General features: G+C 39.5%; 2 protein-coding genes and 1 long non-coding RNA gene across 7 annotated transcripts; 2 read left to right on the plus strand and 1 right to left on the minus strand.

Annotated features, from left to right (window-relative positions):
* The first annotated feature begins 31 nt into the window (after nt 1-31).
* LOC101170252 lies at nt 32-3,941 on the plus strand. 4 transcript variants are annotated; one of them, XR_002873626.1, is made up of 13 exons: nt 32-160; nt 1,047-1,149; nt 1,236-1,402; nt 1,563-1,626; nt 1,716-1,878; nt 2,112-2,220; nt 2,307-2,476; nt 2,550-2,755; nt 2,841-2,872; nt 2,964-3,049; nt 3,147-3,210; nt 3,284-3,375; nt 3,446-3,941. It is a non-coding gene; the product is annotated as an uncharacterized LOC101170252 (long non-coding RNA). The 4 variants fall into 4 exon arrangements; XR_002873625.1 differs by having other exon boundaries at nt 1,518-1,626; nt 2,964-3,210; XR_002290287.2 differs by having other exon boundaries at nt 2,964-3,210.
* Nucleotides 3,879-9,364, minus strand: LOC101164954 (PRELI domain-containing protein 1, mitochondrial). Of its 2 annotated transcripts, none has more exons than XM_023957256.1 (6): nt 9,220-9,361; nt 8,474-8,662; nt 7,715-7,940; nt 7,346-7,459; nt 6,413-6,491; nt 3,879-4,677 (listed from the first exon to the last, which is right to left on the minus strand). In XM_023957256.1, the coding sequence occupies exons 2-6, from the start codon at nt 8,563-8,565 to the stop codon at nt 4,550-4,552; spliced, it is 639 nt and encodes a 212-aa protein (XP_023813024.1). In that variant the 5' UTR covers nt 8,566-8,662; nt 9,220-9,361; the 3' UTR covers nt 3,879-4,549. The 2 variants fall into 2 exon arrangements, with proteins under 2 accessions (XP_023813024.1, XP_023813030.1); XM_023957262.1 differs by lacking the exon at nt 3,879-4,677 and adding an exon at nt 4,689-5,424 and having other exon boundaries at nt 9,220-9,364.
* Nucleotides 9,365-10,138: 774 nt separating this feature from the next.
* On the plus strand, nt 10,139-13,829 carry ndufb6 (NADH:ubiquinone oxidoreductase subunit B6). The gene is made up of 4 exons (XM_023957282.1): nt 10,139-10,416; nt 11,999-12,091; nt 13,537-13,581; nt 13,670-13,829. Exons 1-4 carry the CDS (start codon nt 10,237-10,239, stop codon nt 13,733-13,735), a joined length of 384 nt encoding a protein of 127 aa, XP_023813050.1. The 5' UTR covers nt 10,139-10,236; the 3' UTR covers nt 13,736-13,829.
* Nucleotides 13,830-13,960: the final 131 nt, after the last annotated feature.

Raw genomic sequence — 13,960 nt, forward strand, 5'->3', positions numbered from 1 at the left:
TCCCCCTCTCCGACACAACGTGCACGTGACCACCGCCCTCTGCTGCAAGACACTTGCGCCCACCACACCTCTTTGAGGTAGTCTTTGGAACATAACAAGTCAAAAAATTCGAGAGGGGGCGCAACTCACCGGTGGCTGGCTGAATCACACACTAACACAGGTAATTGGGAATCTTTCACTCTAACAATCAACTCTAGGCCGCAGCAGATGCGCGTTCCCGTCATAAAGACGGAGCTGTGTCAGAAGGAAGCGGAGGGGGAGGCAGCAAGGAGTGCAGTTTACATTACGCAACACCTGAATCATCGGTGCTGTTGGATCACTCAGCAGCTCATGTTAATAATGTCATTATTTACTAATTATTGTAGATATTTTCATTAAGATTCTTTTCTGTGGTTTAGTTGGTGTTAATATTTGACAAAAACACAGCAGGTAATGCGGGAAAACAGCTGCACTTTATGAGACCATAAATAATTGATCTTTTTTTATTGATTGTGGTCTTTTGGAGGATTGTTAATGTTGGTGTTGCACAAAATTAGGGAAATGCCAAATATTTTTGGAGGAATCTCACTGATGGGTACTATGATTTAGTTTGTAATGTTTTATAAGACCACCGGCCACCCCAGCCGTATCTAAAACCGCCACTGACCCTGATGGTGGTGCTGCCACTCACGTGGAGACAGTTTGATTCTGCTGGCTGGGCACATACTGGCACGGAACTGTGTCAGTAGGTTACAGATGTGCGAACCCAGTTAGACTGTTACACGGTCAGGTGGTTGGAACCCAGAATTGTGAGCACGAGTCTTCAGCCAGTGTGTTCATGTGTTTTGCTGTTTGTGTTGTTTGGTTCTCAGCTATGTGAGGGTTGTGGGGTTACTTAACTTAACCCTCTAGGTGGGGGCACTGTAGCGACCTGGGGGTTAGCCCCGCCGTCAGCCCCTAAGACTCATGAGAAGTGGAGAATCTTGGTGAGAAAACCATGTGTGAGATGGCTGGGAACAGAAGTGAAGTCCATGCTGTTTGGCTCATTTTCCTTATCCTCCCCCCAGAGGCTGTCCGGAGTCGTGCGGTGTATGGGGCACGGACAGCTTTCTCTTGGAGTCATCAGCAAGGCTCCCTACGCCATTAAAGCAAGTCTTACAATTAAAAAAAGTATAAATCAATTTAAAAATTATGCTATATAGTCATGTTTTTGTGTAAGTGTGAATCTGGCCTCCTTTTTTGTCTCTAATGTCAAGGTGCGCTTGACAAAATGCGGAAGTGACGTTGATGACTAGAGGCGGGAAAGATGACCTTTTGGCTAAGGCTAACAACCCAAGGAAATCGTGTTTCGCAAATATCAGCGGGGATGTTTTTCTGTCTTTACGCCGTTGGAAGCCACCTCTTCGACAACTGGCAAAAAGAGGTAGGTAAAGATCGGATCATTCAACTAAAAAAAGTAGAATTTGGTGCTAATGTTACTAACGCTAACCAGGTTGTAATGTAAATGAAAAAGTGGCGACATTCTTGTCTCATTATAGTCGATCTAAGTGGACCATCTTAGTTTTGTTTGGGTTTTACCGCAGAACCTACATTATCTGAAATCAACACATCGTCACGGAGCCTGAAAATGTCTCTTTTGAAGTCCAGGTACAGTTTTAGTCCTGTTTGTGTTGCTGAACGCCGTATTTTCCTTCCTTCCTTCATTGCTATGTCTTTTGTCTACAAATCCACGTCAGATTTTGTATGATTAAGAAGGCCCACCTGTGGTTGAAGTGGTCCACCATCCAGACCGAGACCAATGTGGACAATTAAGGTCCCCCATGGCCTCGTAGCTGGGGTTGGGTGGAACAAACTAGAGTTCAACTTGGATCCAACTACCTGGAGTCGCTTTGGATCCAGGTTTGTAGACGTGAAGCCGGCGAGGGGGTGTTTGTCCGGGTTTTCTTTTTCTAGGGGGGGCTTGCAAAAATTGAGACTGCCATAAACCAACCATCATAAAAATTTCTGTTGGATTATTCAACCTTGTGGTTTTGTAATAACCATAATTTTTGCTGCAGTACAAAGTAGAGACGCTGAATAGATAAACATGTTGTTGCTTCACTTATGTGTTTCCAAACTCCGCCTTCCTGCAGCACCACAAACATCTCCTGTCCCGCAGACCCCATAAAGACCCCGGGGATCAAATCCCCATTCCTTGTCTTTATTCTTAAAACAACAGAATTGTTTTCTTTTGAGGTCCAGGTAAGGTTTCAGACTGGTTTTGTGTCACTGAACGCCGTAATTGCCTTCATTCATTGCAATTTCTTTGTCCACAATTGACTCCACAGAAATGTGTGTCGGTGGCTGAAGTGGTCCACCAGCCAAAAGAAAAACAAGGTGGACCACTTCAGAGCCACATTTATATTGGACATGGGGGAACGTTGGGGAAAGGAGATCTTCAACCTGGCCGAATTTACATCATCTTCGTTTGGATCCAGATATGTGGAGACACTTGAAGGTATTGTGCATTCTCTCATTGTAATATAAATAAAATTTATATATAAATATCTGTCTTTTGTTGTGATTGGTAGATTGGCGATGGTTTAGTTTATTCTAAAAAAATGTAAAAAACGGCACACCCACGCTTGAAAGAAAGACGAAATTGCAGTTGACAAGAGGCGGTAAAGACGACCGGCAAACGGACATTCTACAAAAATGTTTCGTCAGGCTTACCAAGTCGAGGTTTTCTGTGCTCACCGCCGTCGGAGGCCACCCATTCCAAAATTGGTGGGTTCAGGTAGGTAAATAATAGCTTATATCCAGTCATTGGATTGTCCAACCGTGTGGTTTTGTAATAACCATGATTTAAATATTCTCCATAGATGTCAAGTTAAAAGGTTCAGTCTTCATAAAGGTTCGTGTTCTGTGACATTTTTAATGTGGGCACAGATTCATGGTGGCGTCCTGCAAACATTAGCTTGCCTTTCATCATTGTGTGTTAATAGGTGACAAATGGAACCACAGACAGGGGTTTGGACAAGGACATTAAAGGACTCGTCCTAAACATCGAGTCTGACACCATTTGAGTTTTGTCAGTTCCTCCTCTGCTGCAGTACAAAGTAGAGACGCTGAATAGATAAACGTCTTGTTGCTTCACTTATGTGCTTCCAAACTCCGCCTTCCTGCAGCACCACATACATCTGTCACGCAGACCCCTTATGATCCAGCTACATGGAGACACTGCGGATCCAGGTTTGTGGACGTGAAGCCAGCGAAGGTACGTTTGTCTGCAGATTGATTGATCTTAGCTTGTCATCTTCATCAGATGGATCCGGAGGGTGTATTTTACAGACGGGGAGTACTCAGAGGACGAGATCTTCAATGATTTTTAAGCTCCCCCTCCCCCAGTGGGCCAAAGTGAGTAGAGTCTACATACTGGACCGGTTCTGGTTTCCATCAGAACTTGCATGTTACCTTTGTTTTACAGTAGTAGATCCTGATGGCCCGCAGAGTCTGCTGGTTGTCTCTACCTGCTGGATCAACCCCACCAACAGCTGCATGAGAAGAATGACTGTAAAGTCCCCCCCCCAACAATGACTGCACAGAGGAATCTGCCCCCACCATTACACCATTTCAGAGTCACCTCATCAAGAACTGTTATCAGATCCAGGGAGAACGCTGGAAGATCAACTGATAGCAGAGAGTCGGGGCCAGGATAAAGTAGCACATGTCTTCAAAATGAATGGACCTGTTGGATCAAACTGTTTCCTGTTGAAAGTAGAGTAGATGTTTACAGAGTTCTGCAGGATCAGGTTTTGGTTTCTGACATTTTGCTTTGTTACATTTTTTTTTTTAAATTGACGTTGGGATCTTAATGTTTTTGTATCGAGTGATTTGTTGAATGATTTGCACTTCAGGGCCTCTGTATTATATTCTTTATTTCTGTCTGACAAACACATTAAAACAAAGAATTATAATAACAATTCATTTGCATGAGCTGATCATTAAACATGCTAGAGTCTCAAAAGTACATTTAACTCATATTTTATTAGAATTTAACACAAAATAAACATTCAGTCAGAACTATCACGCATTGACATGTTTACACTATTGCACATGAGTTGGGTCACTACACAGGCGTTCTGAGCTGACTTTCATATAAACCACTAGTGTTGTGATTGTCAGTTATGCTTTCTAACCATCTGTCCACTGCAGTGTTTTGTGATGGTTCTGCTCCTTCAGAGTCCTGATGTGATCTAACACTCATTTGGTTTGTACTTGTTAGTCCAGATTGAAATAAATGTGCGTTAGTTCAAAGATTCAGTCAAATCTGAACTTTGAGTCAGCAGAACGGCCGTCCGTCATGAGCAGCTTCAACCTGCAGCACATTAGGCCTTAAACGGAAGCTTTCATAGCTTCAAAATGTCCAGCTGCTGTCTGAGGCAGACGGTTTTTTAAAAAGAGACTTGTATATTTTAAAGCTTAGAGACACAAAATATACTTAAAAAAGAAAAGAGGTGACGAGGTAATTCAACAGATGCTGGTTGAAACCACAGAGCAGCCCAGGTCCCAGCGTGATCAGACGCCACCGTCACCATCCGACATACTGCTGGGGTTTCTGTGGGGTGGCGGCGGCTGAGGCCAACGTCTTGGCTGCCTCTTTGGCTTTCTCTGAGGCGTCCTTTACCGTGTCCCTGAGCAGCCGCTGGGGCGCCTCTCCTGCAAGACCAGAGAGCAGCACTTTTGAGATCCTTGAGATAAACAGTTAGAAAACCTGCTACCTTTAGGCTTTTGCTGTATTATTTGTGTGACTTCTTTTATTTTAAACCAAACAAGAGAAAGAATCTGGGATCTTGAGAGTACCTTACAGCTTAATCTATGACTTCACAGTGACCAAAAATTCTCATGTAGCAGCTCATGCAGAGCTGACACCTTTAAAAACAGAGCACAAAATACACTATTTTGTTTTTTAGACTTCTTAAAAGCTAGAAAATATATTTTTTAAATGTGAAATGGGGTTGATTCTGCAGTTTTGATGTCAGAGGATGGTCAGGGGAACCGTCCGCATGCAAACACAGCTTTTCCTTCAGAATGGTCCCACATCACAGCAGCCTTCCTTGCCATGCTGGCAGAACAACACACAAACTAAATGAACCATACAAGGAATCTCTAAAGGGAGGAGGAAGAACAAAGCACTGCACAGACCTGATAAAAGGAACCACAACAATTCCACATTTTATTGTTGCTTTTGGAACCAAAAATAAAAAAAGGAAATGAATCACTATAAACTGAAGTCATGATTTACTATAGAAAGAGCTTACACACATCTCTTCTCATCACTACTACTAAAAATCTTCTAAGTCAGCTACTAGTCTGTGAGGCTCATGTTGGGAATTATTGGGACAGTCCTACTGCAGCAGATCCCAGCAGACGTACTCACCACAACGCTCAGCCTGATGCCGAGTCCTGCAGTGCCATCAGCAGAGGCATTAGGACAGAACCGTGACAACAGAAGAAGATCCTCACTCATTAAACACTCTTCTGCCAACTCAAATCAACCACTTTTACAGAGTTGGTAGTTCACAGTCCCCCTTAGCACCTTCTGTAACTGGCTTCAAAGCAGACATCTTCTGCTTTAAGCTAGAAGTGATGTCAAACTTTTCTAGAGAGACGGGTCAGGACGGGGGATTGCAACCCCTCCATTGTACCCTTCCATTGTGGCTCTGTGGTTAAAGAAATGAAAACGTTTTTCATTTAAAAAAGTTACTGTAAAGTAAAAGTAAGTAGCAGGGTAAAACAACTTTAAACTCAAACTTTATTCAACTAGTTGCCAAACAGTTGAAGGATGGTCCGCATCACACGTCAAACTAAACACTTTGACAGAGTTTTGAGCAGAGCACTGTGTAGCACAGAAAGTCATTCGGAAGTCAGTAAATTCAAGGATTTTAAGTAGAAAAATACGGTAAGGGTCACTCAAGTAGCTTTGATTCAATTTTAGGTTCCAGACGTAGAAATTTCTGGCTGAGATGAAACACAAACGGTAAAAACTGTTTCCTTATTTCTTTTTTAATTACGGCTGATGTCACACTGCTAATACATTTGTTCCATTGAGATGAACTATGTGACACAGGGTCTCTTATTTTGAACGAAAGGTTATGTAAACCTCTGTCAAAAATATTTCATTTTTGAAAAAAAGGCTATTATGTCTTTATATTTATCTTTTTAATTCAGAAAAAGCAACTTTATATTTTTTCCCCCAATAGTAACAATAACATAAAAGAAATCAGTGTCTTCCTTTTCTACAGGGTGAAGTCTCCTACCGGGTTGTAGTGAGTGAGTGTGTGTGTGTGTGCGTGTGTGAGGAATGGCTCTGTGAGTGCAGGTTGCAGACTCAAAGGTTGGGGGTTTTTCTGTGATGTTTGTTTCCTAAATAAAGCGAGAAGCCGTGACGTACCTTGCAGGTTGGTCAGTGCGTACTCCAGGCCTTTCAGGGCTTTCACCTGGTTGCTCTTGAAACGGGCCAATCCAAACTCCTAAGAGAACGGCAAAGCAGAAGGATATATTAAAGACAACGGTCTCAGAATCACTTTCACTTCTGCTGTTCAAACCATCAACTTCTGTATCTTGTTCACAGGTTCCAGCTTTTCGCTGCATGGAGTTCTCTGACCGATTCTTTTAGTCCAAACATCACTGTTGGCCTCCATCTTCCCTCGCTATATCGCGGTTCACCTTTTGCTAATTTGTTTTCAGTGCACTTTCTCCTCCCTCCCCCTCTAAATAATGTCCACACTGATCTTCATCTGACCTGTTAGTCACTCAGAAATGCTGTTTATTTACGGTCTGTAACTTGTATTTGTAACTGTACACAAATAGTTTCTGTGTTCTTCTGGAAGGATCCTGATCTGCCTCATCTGAATGATGAAGGACTTAGAAAAGGTCTTCAGAGGTTGTCCTACCTCCTACTGCTGCTCTTTTAAGTAAGTCGAAATCTAAGTGGACTTTTCTTTTGTTTACCTTTAAATTATTGATTCTGTAAGTTAACAGAATCCTTTTACTCCTTATTGGTGACCATTTCATTTCAGTTTCAGAGGAGGCTTTAACATCAGAAACAGTTATTGGACACAATATCCTTATTTTTAAGATAACACGTTGACGTTGAATAGAATAAGAAAGACGTCTGGTGCCACTTTTATAAAAAATCAGTCAAAGTCTAATTTTTAATTTAAATCCCAGCTGGATTTTAGTGTCTGTTAGTAAACTGAGAGGAAAACATCCCATAAAGGAATCAAACTAGTTATGATGTAAGAAAACAGCTTCAAGCATCTTCATGTGCTGCTTTACGTTGTGTTCGGGAGGCTTGAAGGACGTTTTTCTCAGTTTCTGTCACCTGAATGGGTTTGGAGAAGCCATAAATGCTGGAGGATATCCACGCCTCCCGTTTCAGCTGTGTGGTGGCCGGATGCTCCACCGACTCCAGGAAAACGCAGCGCTCCTCTACAGACTGATGAGACGACAGCAGAGACAGCAGGCTGTGAAAGCCGCTTCATGTGATCACTTTTGTGTCAAATAATTATAGCAACATGCAGATAAAGCAGGCTTCTAGAAGACAGAGTTTGGCAGCACAAAGTACAAACAAAGCTTTGATTGAATGTGACCAAATGTTTAAACTAGAACAAACATTTTAAAAGCAGAGATAATTTCACACAAAATGAGGCGATTGAACCAGAAGGACACGAAAGCATGAGAGCGTCCTCACCATGAGAGTGGTGTGGTTGAGGTTCCAAGTGTACGTGGTCAAACTCCGCTCCACAGGATCTACGATGGAGTCCTCCACGATGTATACGGAGCGAGACATGCCGGCAGGGAAGAGCCGCTCCGCCCAGCGCGGCAGCCGGTTGGTTTTCATCAGGAGGCGTCTGGAGAGGAGCCGGTGGTCCGCCGTCAGCTCTCGGTAAACCACATCCTCTGTGAGAACATGGGTGCTGCGGGACACACAAACACATTAGTGGTATTGGTAAAGAAATGCATCAAATAAAGCAAAATCTCCTCACCTGACCTTGTGCTCTGAGCTATTTGTACTTCCCTGTTATATTTTCTCACTTCTCTCTTCTAATAATGGGTGACACTTTGTCACTTCTAAGTGAGGCTAGAGTTTGCCATTATTTCATACAGCAAGTAATTTAATAAAAATGAACTGCATTCAGCAGAAACATTCTATCTTTTCTCTGATTTTACACAAGATAACTTAAAATCTTTTAACATAGGGATGTAAATCAGATGTATCTTAAATATATCAGTGGAGTCTGTGAAACTCTAGACATTAAATGACAGAAAGATATAGGTGACTAAAACACTGCTGAGCTGAAACTTTCACTGATTAAAGCTAGTTTAAAGAATTATAGCCACTTAGATCAACATGTGAAGGTTAGTATTATAAAAACAATTAAACAGATATCCCTAATTTTGGAGCTGTGATGCTAAACATCTCTACATGCATGATGTGTGGCGTCCATACCTGAATGGGTTCGGGTACCTCTGCCAGAAAGCAGACACCACGTGATCCCAAGTGCTTTTGATGTCTATGTTGCTACAAAAATACTTGACCATTTTTCTGGCAGTGATGTACACACTGGTCTGAATGTTGTTTTTCTGTAAAAAACACTAAAAATCTGGACGCTGACTCCATCCAAAGTCTGGGAGAGTCCTGTCAAAATAAAAAAGAAATATGAATAAATCAATGAGAGGATCGGACAGAGTGACATCTTTATTCCACAAATTATGATTTCATTATTAGGTTTGACCAAGAGTGGAATTTTATTATTATTATTATTATTATTATTGTTATTATTCTTATTAATATTATGCATGTGTGTGTAATCATCATTTGTTTCAATATAACCCCCTGTTGACAGAAAATGTATATTTAGCCACCAAAGGCGTCTTTTTAGTTGAGGTTGAGGGTTGAGTGATAGGTTCACGGACTGCCGTAAATGTAAATAACCTGCTAACACGGTGGTTTCTAAGTCGATTTTGTAGCGGCCATAGGGTGAGCAGGATGGTATAGACGGTGAAAACCGAGAGGCTATGTCTACCTACGATGACCACATCGAAAACAAAACGAAAATGTTACTTCACACCATATGATTGGTCACTATCACGAACTAAGTGACCCATTTTTCAAAAATTAATCTAGATTTACCGTCGAAATTACAGTGATATATATATATATATATATGTTCAATTACTATTTCAGAGTCTTACCTGTGTAAAATGTAAATAAAGGTGGAGTTTTTGTAATATCCAAAGACAGAAGGGTGAGGTTTACATGGAACAACTCGTTCGCCGGTGTTGGCTAATTTGACACATTACGCTGTATTAACAAACAGGAAGGTCGTTTGAGCATGCGTCAGAATTATTTTCAAAGTAATACTATTTCCGGGTAAAATATAAAAAACTTACAAGTTCAAGTGACCTTTTCTGTAGTTGATTACAAGATATACCTTTGCAAACTCCATCATCAACATTTCTTAAAAAATAGTAATGATTTTAAAATTTTGTAGAATAATTATCTAAAAATGCTATCTTTGATAAATCTCTTCTAGATTCCCATTGATATGATCCTAAATTAGCATTTAGATTTTTTTACTTAATATTAATACTTAATTATTAACCCACCCACCCACTTAATTATTAGTTATTGCTTATAGTGTTTGGTAGAGATTTCCCAATTTAAAAAGGAAATTAATGCTCCCTTTTTTTCCAGAGACAGCTGATCAACTTACTTTGGATCTGCTGACATTCAAGAACTTTTTAGAAAAACGTCCACAGACATGTTATTGATCATCTTCATAAGTACTTCCCTTTTAACTGTGAAAAAAAATTTTTTTTGTTTCTTTAGAAAGCAAAAAAAGAAGACTCTTATTTCAGAAATGTGTTGATCATGATGCCAATATAACACGTTCATAAATTTAATACACTTTCATGATGATATTATTTTCTATGCTAATGATAACAATCACTGACTGTGTACATTATATCAACATTCACTGACTGTGTTTAAATTGTTTATTGTTGTATACTGACTGTGTATTTTAATTTGACATAAGAAAAATAATTTCTTTCCATTTTCCGCCAGTAGAGGTCGCCATGCAAAACAGGTCAGCCCTTTTTTACCGGTGACATTTCCTCCTGTTCTTCTTCGTTGGTGCCCTCCAGAGGAAGTGTCCTCCATGGTGTCATTGTAGGTTGATCGAGGTTGAAAATACTGAAATAAAAAAAATGAGTGGTTACACACCAGACGAGAAGCTCCGTTTCGAGCAGATAGTTAAGCTGCGGAGGCAGTGGCTGAAGGACCAGGAGCTCAGTCCCAGGGAGCCCGTGGTGACGCCGAAACCCCCCGGTCCTGTTGCCAAATTCTGGGCTGGTTTTCTGGAGCCGAAGACCCTCTGGAGGCTTTACGTGAGTCCCGGCAGTCAGCATCTGTTTACGTTGTTTTAGTTTAGTTGGAAACGAGAATAACAACAAGCCTTTTATACGTTCAAATCAATGGCTGTTATTCTTTTGTTGTGATTTAAGGTACAGATTAATATGTAGTAGCGTCAGCGTGTTATGTTTATAAGACTTATCCTAATTCAAGAACGTTTATTTTGATCAACAATTTGACTTGGAAAAAAAAGAGCCTACATCGAATTGTTTAACATGGAATAAAGTGTATTTAAAGTCCTAAACGTCTTTACAATGTTTAGCTGTTATCATAGAGAAAAATAAAACATTTAAACTAATTTAATAGGATACATTTTTTTAAATTTTGTAGTTGTTGGCAAGTATTTCATTTACACTACCTAGTGTCTATGTATAAACATAAACAAATCATTCAAATATATTATTAATACATTTTATACAAAAAGGTATTAATAATATACTCAAATATATTATCAATACCTTTTTGTATAAATATAAACATAAATATCTACATTTTTTGAGAGTGTAGTTGTCTTTTTGCACCTTTTAACGCTCTTTAAACTCTCAATTTGCACAGGAAGCCGTTCTAATGATCCTGAATGTTTTCATGTCAAATCATCTGCACATTTTCTTTCATTTTGAAATCACTACATTCATCAGTTTGGGAAATCCTGCTTTATTTTTGATTTTGTTTACTGTTCTGGCTTTTGATCTAGAAGCTGCCTTGCAGTTTAAATGAATAGAAAAGTATTTATATCTATTCAAAATAGTCTGTAGACCTTTAGCAGGAAAGACCAGACTTTCATCAATTAAGAAGAAATGAGCTTATTTAATATTTACCAATTATCTAAAGTATTATAAAAGCTAAACATCTTTTTTTAATTAAAAAATTGCCTTGTGTTATTTTTTGATTGTTTTTTTAACTGGGTTAATTAATCATATTTTAACTTTTACATTAATACTAAAATATATTAAATGTATTTAGCAATAAGCACATGTTCAATGAAGCTCCTTTTTGGTTTTTTTCCACCAACAATTGAGAACATTCTCTCCCATTTAAATGGTAAATGGCGTATACTTGTATAGCGCCTTTCTTCCTACAAGGACAAAGCGCTTTACAGTCACAGACCCATTCACCCAGTCACACACACATTCACACACACATTCATACACTGATGGCGGCTCCGCTGCCAAACACAGGCGCCTGCCTACCACCAGAGGCAAGGTGGGGTTCAGTGTCTTGCCCAAGGACACTTCGACTCATGGGCGTGCAAGGCGGGAATCGAACCTGCAATCTTATGATCATGGGTCATGGGTCGATCGCCCTACCGCTGCACCACGGCCGCCCCTGGCACCCTGGCAGCAATGAAATATTTTGAATAATTCTTACTTTTTGTATTTATTTTTCTGTGTTAAACTTCATCTTAAATTATGGGATTAGCATTTTTTAAGCGTTCTATGTTTGTCTTTATTTCTTTAGTTTGGTGTCTTAAGCTGTTGGCCTTTAAACACACATTGTAGCAGGAAATATATATTTTTGATCGTTTATTGATTTTGTGTTTTTATTTCTCTCTTTCAGACCTACAAAGTATACAAAGGTGGAGTTTTCACATTGACAAGACTGCTGATTCCTGCCTGGGTTGTCCACTATTGTGTGAAATATCACATTGCTGTGAGTTCATTTGCAGAAGCTTTTAGATGTATTTGACACTGTTTTGTTTTGTCTTTTGTGCTGTATATAAATAAGAAAGGTTTAGTATCAAGATCAACAACATAAATATTATGTTTAGTTAATATGTAACAAAAAGAAAAGAAAAAAAAGTATTTATCCTTCCCCTTTTTAAAATTGACCTAAAATTTAAAAAAATGGCTGCACGGTGGTGCAGTTGATGCCACTTTCACTTCACTCCCACCTCCCAGTGAGAAGGTTCAAATCCCGGCTGGAACCTTTCTGTGTAGAGTTTGCATGTTCTCCCCGTGCATGTGTGGGTTTCTCCGGGCGCTCTGGCTTCCTCCCACCTTCCAAAAACATGCTTCATTGGTTCCTCTAAATTGCCCCTAGGTGTGCATGTGTGAGTGTGTGGGGGGAGTGATTGTGTGACCTGGGACAGACTGGTGGCCTGCCCAGGGTGGACCCTGCCTTCGCCCAGCAGTAGCTGGGACAGACTCCCTCAACCCTGTGACCCCAAAAGGAATTTAGCGGGTAAAGAAAATGGATGGACCTAAAATATAGTTTTCATGCCTTTTCTTAAAAAAAAAAATCCTTAACACCTACAATGGGGCAAAAACTATCTAGTGTGCCACCAATTGTGCAAGTTCTTCCACTTAAAAAGATGACAGAGGCCTGCTAATTTCATCATAGGTATACCTCAACTATGACAGACAAAATGAGAAAAAATAAATCCAGAAAATCACTGTCTTATTTTTTGAAGAATTCTTTAAAAATCTGATTATTGTGACTGTGTTCCCTATGTAGCCACCTCTCCTGCAGGTTTTGAGGATGTAAACGCAAGGACATTTTAGTTCCGAGGCTGCAATTCTGAACAGTTGAAATTATAATTAAATCTTTCCACAATCACAATATTATATTTACCCCACTTTAGAATAAATATCAGAGAATGTGAGTATTATAAAAAACATCTGCACTTCCAGGAATCCCAGGAGCGACACGCAGAATAAGACTGCATCTGCACAGATGTGCTGTAAAACCTTCATTTTAGGATGTCAACAAGGTTCCACAGCTTCACTGAATTTATCAATGAAGAAGAATTTAAGGGATTTCAGGCATAAACATAGAAATATTGTATACTTTCAAACACCACATTGTGTATGCACACATGTCCTTGTGTGTCATCAGCAGCATCTTCAATTTTACTGCAGTCAATTTTTAATAAATCATTCTCAAAATATGGATAGTGTTTTCTAAATATGTACATTATGTTATTAATGCGTATCAGTCAGTCACAAGTGTTTCTACAGTATTGTCAAACTTTTTAGAATTTTCCATAGATACAGTATTGTGTCTGTTGTGCATTTTGTTTAGATGTTCACTTCAGTTAAATGATCAGAGCCGTACACCTGACAGCACATGCTAATTATGAATGCTTTGTTTTCCAGCAAAAGCCCTACGGCATTGTGGAACTAAAACCCAGACTGTTTCCTGTAAGTTGTCTTCATTTTTGGCTTTCTGTTTGTGGTTATTGTATTCATCATAAAATATATGTATATAATCAACCTTTTTTCTGTTCAGGGTGACACCATTCTGGAGACCGGGGAAGTTGTTCCAGATCTCCCAGAGACTCATAGCCATCATTAAAATCAGAACTATTTCAGTCATTTTCTTAAATTTCTGTTGTAAAAACTATGTAAATTCCATCAAAGTGTCAATAAAGGCTAAAAATATAACTTCACTGGTTTCTAGTGAAATTATTTCTACAAAAAAAGATTATATTTCAATTAATTGTCATTTATTAAAGAACATAGAAATGCAGCATAATGCAACTTGATGCATTAGGTTTTGCAGCATTAAGGTCAGAATATT

The sequence above is a fragment of the Oryzias latipes genome, chromosome 1, assembly GCF_002234675.1.
Source record: "Oryzias latipes chromosome 1, ASM223467v1".
NCBI classification, from domain to species: domain Eukaryota; kingdom Metazoa; phylum Chordata; class Actinopteri; order Beloniformes; family Adrianichthyidae; genus Oryzias; species Oryzias latipes.

Bases quoted from the DNA above. Each gene is read 5' to 3' on its own strand.
- LOC101164954 (XM_023957256.1), bottom strand. From the start codon at position 8,565: ATGGTCAAGTATTTTTGTAGCAACATAGACATCAAAAGCACTTGGGAT. The intron at 7,941-8,473 runs GTATGGACGCCA...TGTGTCCCGCAG, and splicing joins AGGTACCCGAACCCATTCAG to CACCCATGTTCTCACAGAGG. The intron at 6,492-7,345 runs GTGACAGAAACT...CCGTTCTCTTAG, and splicing joins GCTTCTCCAAACCCATTCAG to GAGTTTGGATTGGCCCGTTT.
- ndufb6 (XM_023957282.1), top strand. From the start codon at position 10,237: ATGAGTGGTTACACACCAGACGAGAAGCTCCGTTTCGAGCAGATAGTT. The intron at 12,092-13,536 runs GTGAGTTCATTT...TTTGTTTTCCAG, and splicing joins GTGTGAAATATCACATTGCT to CAAAAGCCCTACGGCATTGT. The intron at 13,582-13,669 runs GTAAGTTGTCTT...TTTTCTGTTCAG, and splicing joins TAAAACCCAGACTGTTTCCT to GGTGACACCATTCTGGAGAC.